We start from the raw sequence: 6,008 nt of genomic DNA on the forward strand, positions 1-6,008 counted from the left end.
TTTCAGGCTCTTGAGAGAGGGACCGTGGCAGCTTTTCTGATCTTTTTGACTCAACGGAGTTCTGTAAATTTCAGCACCTGGTTATTTACTTGAGCCTTTTTGGTGGGATTTGTGGGAAGGCACGTGCAGATGTGGCTGCAGTTCTGTCCCCCAGGATCTGTATGTTTTCTGCTTTGTGATGTGAGATGGGACACCATCTGTAATTAGCTTCATGCTTTTGTATATCAGGAGCTCAGTGACCTGCACTGCATTGCTGTGCAGTCTGGAGCACGAGGCACTTGTCAGCCTGACTTGGTCAAACAGGTTCATCTCTGAACATAGCTGGTGATTTTTCTCCCTGCCCTGACATTTACAGAAGGCTTCTGGGGATCGTGCAGATTGCAAGGAGGGAGCTGTATTAGGACAGAAGCGTAGGAAGGGCAGCAGGCAGCAGTTCCAATCTCTTCCCTTCTCTACTCACACTGTTCCTTCTCTTTTTCAGATCGAGTGGTGGATGATCTGAACCCAGTGCTGAACTTCACCCGACGGGAGGTGGAGAATCTGCTGCATTTTGTGGAAGAAGAGTCCGACCCTGCTCAGCTCTCCCTCAATCCAAGCAAGATGAAGGAGTCTGTGTTACAATTAGCCTGTCTCAAGTATCCTCACCTCATCACCAAGGTAAGACCAACCTGCTTCCTTGCTGGCACAACACTGTGAGGCAGGAGGCCTGGAGGAGTCTGTGTGACGGGGACATGGTGGCAAGAAGGATGCATCTGTGTGTGGAAACAGGTTAAAAATCATCTAGAAAGGGCCCTAAGAACGCTGCCCTTCCCTGCCGTATGTTCTACACATTTAGAGCCCTGTCTGCCCTGGGCAGGTTTGGGAGCAGGTTGTAGGGCACCCCTTTCTTCAACTTGGAGCTGCGCGGGAAGGTGGCAGTGGCATATTCCAGCTTGCTGCCAGCTGCCTTCCTGGGTGGCTTTGAAACAAAGCTGCGATAGCCAGCACTTGCCCATGTTGTGAAGAGTTTCACTGGTAGGGTGGTGCTGCAGGGTGGGCCTGTGGCCGGGTACCATGGGGTGGCTGTAGGACATCTTGGCAGGCTCTGTGCTTGCACTCTTAGGCTGGGTTTTGCTGTGTGCTCGTGGTAAGCAATGGCCTTGGCCAGGCAGGCTTAGCGATGGTGAGCAATAGCTTAGCTGACTCTCTCACTCTTCAAGCTGAGTCTTGGTCACATCCACAGCGTTGGGCCACACGTGCTTTGCCATGACCAGCTCTGCCTCCCAACTTCCCTCTTCCCTGCCCCAGCATGGGATGGAGATGGTGCTGATGCAGGGACCAGGTGGTTGCCATTTGGGGCATGTTGGTTCCCTCTTGTGGTGTGTCGGTGTCAAAACCTCAGTGCTGTGGGGTTGCAGGAGCCTTTTCAGCATGAGTCACTGCTGATCGACCGGAAGGAGCACAAGCTGACCAAGGCAGAGAAGAAAGCAGCCAAGAAGAGTTATGAGGAGGAAAAGCGAGCATCCGTCCCCTACACCCGGCCGTCCTACGCACAGTATTACCCAGCCAGTGACCAGAGTCTGACAAGCATCCCTGCTTTTAGCCAGAGAAACTGGTGGGTACCTGCCTCCACCCCTTCTTCCCGTGCTGCAGACATGAAATGAGGGGGCAGAGGATGCTTAGCCCTGTCGGGGCGGCACTGCACTTTCCTTCCTCCTCTCTCACTAGGCGACCAGCCCTCAAGGGTGAGGACAAGCCAGTGGCAAGCGTCCGCCCAGTTCAATCCACCCCCATTCCTATGATGCCCCGGCATGTCCCTATGGGTAGTGCAGGATCAACCTCAAGTTCCAACCCTGCTGTCAACTTCCCCATCAACTATCTACAGCGAGCCGGTGTCTTTGTGCAGAAGATTGTCACCACCACAGGTGAGTTGCTGATGCTGACAGAGTTGAGCTGTGGTGCCCATGGTGAATTGAGAAAGCAGGACAAGTTGTTGATGCCCACGTGGGCTGTGGGCAGATGGGCATCAGAGCCACCGATACTGCCTCTCTGCATTTGAGTGGGTCCCTTGTACCTGGAGGACTTTCCTTGCAGGTGTGCAAGGGGCATGGGCCTGGTGAGTTGCTGGGATTGAAATCCCTGTCGAGAGGGCCTGCGGTACTCTCGCCAGTTGTCCTTTTTGAGACTGGGGAGATGCTGTGCCAGAGCTGTGTGGCTTTTGCTTCCTTGGAGCCTCTGCTGCCTTCCTGTGCTGCTCAGAAATAAACACAGGGCTTACTTCTAGCACAGCGCATAGGAGAGACAACTGCACTGCAAGCAAAGGGGTTTGGTGGTGCACCTCCCTGCTCCTGACTGTGACTGGCATGTAGTTTCATGGACACTGTTCTGTTTCTTCTCCTACTGCCAGATATTGTGATTCCGGGTACAAACACATCCACAGATGTACAGGCGAGAATCAGTGCTGGCGAGAGCATCCACATCATTCGAGGGACAAAAGGTAAGTCTCTCTGTCTTGATAAGACTGTGGATAGGATCCTGGCCAATGCTAATTAGGAAAGAAAAGGATGTAAAAGCATGAATCAGTCCCTTGAGAGGAAAAGAAACAAGAAAGGGAAGAGATCTGGACTCTGCAGTGGCTCTGGTGCAGCCCATGCTTTGGGTGTGCTGTTGTAGCTGACGCATTAGGGCCATCGCAGCTGTGGCTGCTCTGCCTCTGAGAGGAGCTGTTGAACTTTGTGGCTGGGTGTCTCATTCTCACAATGCCCACTGCACGTACTAGGGCAGCCAAACATTTCCCGCTGCTCCAAGAGCAAACTTAGTCCCGAGCGCAAAGTTCCACATTTCCCACTGGCAGCACATTGGGAGGGGGTGAGCAGCAAACCGGGAAAGCTGAAAGGGTTGAAATGAGGAGCGAGGAAGGGTGCATAAGCCCCCCACTGATCTCCCTGCATGATCTGTGGGCTGCTCTTATGCAGCACTGCTGTCCTATTCCTGCCTGGGCAGCCTCAAGGCTCACGGAAGCCATGAATGAAGTTGTTCTACCTCCGTTCCAGGGACATATATCCGGACCAGCGACGGGCGGATTTTTGCTATCCGGACCACTGGGAAGCCAAAGGGCAATGAAGACCGTCGGACAGCTGCCTCAGGTAGGGGCTTGTGAGTGCTGTGTGAGGCTTGTTCATATGGTTCCTACCCAGGTGTCTGGGACGGTGTTCTCTGTCTGCCTTCCATCACGCCTGTGTTCAGAGCTGACCCCACAATCTTCCCATGATATCCTCACCTTCCTTTCCAGTGTTGCTTCTTGGTCCCCAGGTTTTTCTCCAAGGTTGTCTTTCTCACCTGCTCCATCTCCTTGTTTCCAGGCTCCCAGAGCTCTTCGCTGGAGTCCACAAGCAATGGCAGACACAGTGCCTCATCACCACAGCTCCCTAGCGCGGAGGAGCTCACTCGGCCCATATCCCCTGACAGCCCCGAGATCATCAGTGAGCTGCAGCAGTACGCGGAGGCAGCGGCTGCCCGGGAGTCCCGGCACAGCTCTCCCAGCACCAACGCAGCACAAGGCCACCCTGCTCGCATGGACAACGCACCCGGCTTAGCAGCCCGAGGAGCTGAGCAGCGTGTGGGGATTCACTGCATGGCTCCCTCCGTGTCTTCAGCCCTGCCGGCCACCAGCCAGCACGTCGATGCCCACTCGGTGTTGGACTTACGGGGTAACAAGCGCAAGTCGACCTCACCGTCGGCTCCGGAGGAGCAAGCCCGCAGGCAGCAGAAGAAACGCCAGTTGCCATCGTCTGTGCAGCCGTACGAACACGGGTACCCCGTCTCTGGTGGGTTCGCCATGCCTCCTGTCTCTTTAAACCACAACCTAACCCATCCATTTGCCTCCCAACCAGGAAACTCCTTGTACATGGGCACTGGCTCCTCTTATTACCAGCTGCCCAATTTACTCCCAGACCCTCATCTGGTGTTCCCTGTGACTACTGACCCTCTGCTGACAGCCGGCACCGCCAGCTCTTCTGCTGCTACCTCAGCCACCGCCAGCGTCCCCTCATTCATGCTGAACCCTTCTCTGACGGGGGTGCTGCCCAATTACTCGCTTCCCTTCACGCAGTCACTCCTGCCCGAGCCCAGGATGTTTGCTCCTTTCCCAGCCCCTGTCTTGCCTAGCAGCCTTCCCAGGAGCATGGCATCTGCCTACCCTGGCTACATGTCCCCTCACTCGGGCTACCCGGCCGGGGGCCTCCTTCGGTCCCAGGTGCCTCAGTTTGAACCCCAGGAGGTCCCAGAGGTGGGATGCAGCTCTAATGACGAGGACAAAGACGACGATGTTATAGAGATCACAGGGAAATAATGGGCCCAGCTCCTGCTGGGTCTCAGCTCTGCCAGGAGGCAAAAGTTGCAGGACCTTTTTTGGGAGTCAGGATTTCCCCTCTGGGCCACAGCAGCGGGTGGAGAAGGATGCAAAGGGTGTGGCGTGGGGGTTGTTTTGTTCTTTTCGTTTTTTCTTTTGTTGTTTTTTAGCTGTCAAGGATCTGAATTGTATTAGGGGCTGGGAGATGGGATAGAGTTGGACCTGTGAGGGCAGGGAGAGCAAGAGCCCAGGGGAAGAGGGAAGCAGCAATGCAAACCGTAGGAGTGCCTCCCTCCCATGCTCTGTCTGTCTGTCTGTCTCTGTTCTCTGTCTTGTCTGGAAGGGGGAGGCTTGGTGCTGCGAGTGACTGCCCTTCTCAGGCCTGGAGGCATGGGCTTGACCGCTGGCAGGGCCGAGCTCCCTCTCACATGAACTGCCTTATCTGTGAACTTCTCTCACTCCGGGAGGTGTGGGCCGGGGGAGCGACTCCAGCAGAGGGTTGGGGAACAAAGCGTTTTTACTGGGGAGGGAGTGGGGGGGGCTTCTACGTCGTGTATTGGGGGGGCGGGGGGTAATTGATGTAAAAAAAAAAAAAAAAGAAAAAAAGAAAAAAAAGAAACAAAACACCCCACAAACAATTTGTCATCCTCTTCAAATTCACATGAAACTAGTGTGAGGGCTCCAGGCAGGCTCCTGCCCTGGGGAGGAGGGCAGGGTGCTGGCAGGGGGCTCCCCTGGGCACTTCTGGAGAGTCCTGTCCAAGGTAGGTTGGTCTTGTGGTTCTGATGTGTGCCAGATGAGTGGAGCAATCCCAGACATCTCAGTTGGCCATTGGAGGGGATTCATGGTGACTTCCCTGGCTCCATGGCCCTGCCAGGCTGTGTGAAGGCCACATCTCACCCTGCTGTGGCCCACCAGATCTGGGGGTAGGTGGGCTCGCTGCTCCTTCTGAACAGCGCCAGGCAGTGGAGAAGGTTGGGAGGGGACGCTGGACCCAGTGCCGGTTGCTGTTGTATCTGTGATTGGAGCAACATCCCCCTGCACAGAATCTCTACATTAATTTATTTCATGAAGGCGTAATATTTATTGTTTGGGGGACTCTTTCTTTCTACCTTTAAATTAATTTCCATATTAAAAAAAAAATAAAATGCTGGCCTCCATCATGCAGTGGTCGCTTGTTGGGTTGTCTGTGTGGGGAGAAGCAGCCGGTTGACAAAAGCATAGCCTAGAAGCAGGGCCAGCTGCGGAGGTTGCCTGTAGCTGATCTGTGTCGCGTTGGCTGGATGTGCCCCATCAGGGGATCGTGCCAGAGCAGGGAGGAGCTGCTCCGGGTGTTCTGCAGCAGCCGGAGGGAGGATGGAGTCCTCTTGTCATGTTGGGGCAGGTGGAGGAGCACGTGTGGAAGCCTCCTGTGCTCACTCCCAGTGAGGAGGAGGGCTTAGAGGTGTGTGGAGCTGGGAAGGCTGAGCTCCTGCCCAGGAATTGCCTTTCCCCACGCAAGAAGCGGCACTCAGCCCAGCCCTGCTGTGCCCCATGCATTGGCAGGGGCTAGCCCTAGCCCTGACAGCGACCGCGCTGGCTGCTCGCCTCGGCGCCAGGGCCCCTAAGGGCAGGCTGGGCTACCCAAACGCAGCTGGACTTGGTGTGTGTGACTCTGTGTGTGTGTGTGAACGCGTTA

The 6,008-nt window shown here is 55.3% G+C and overlaps 1 protein-coding gene across 1 annotated transcript in view; it reads left to right on the forward strand.

Moving 5' to 3' along the window:
* The window catches only part of RAD54L2 (RAD54 like 2), a gene marked incomplete at its 5' end in the record, with an annotated part of 44,156 nt that extends 39,738 nt beyond the window's left edge, over positions 1-4,418 (forward strand). The window contains 6 exons of the mRNA XM_082487931.1: positions 482-657; positions 1,398-1,594; positions 1,708-1,904; positions 2,387-2,476; positions 3,033-3,125; positions 3,342-4,418. Of these exons, the coding sequence (XP_082344057.1) occupies positions 482-657; positions 1,398-1,594; positions 1,708-1,904; positions 2,387-2,476; positions 3,033-3,125; positions 3,342-4,330 (1,742 nt within the window). The 3' untranslated portion in view covers positions 4,331-4,418. The remainder of the gene's footprint in view (positions 1-481; positions 658-1,397; positions 1,595-1,707; positions 1,905-2,386; positions 2,477-3,032; positions 3,126-3,341) is intronic.
* Positions 4,419-6,008: the final 1,590 nt, after the last annotated feature.

Source organism: Vanellus vanellus (assembly GCF_965231255.1).
Source record: "Vanellus vanellus genome assembly, chromosome: 9".
In the NCBI taxonomy this organism is placed as follows: Eukaryota; Metazoa; Chordata; class Aves; order Charadriiformes; family Charadriidae; genus Vanellus; species Vanellus vanellus.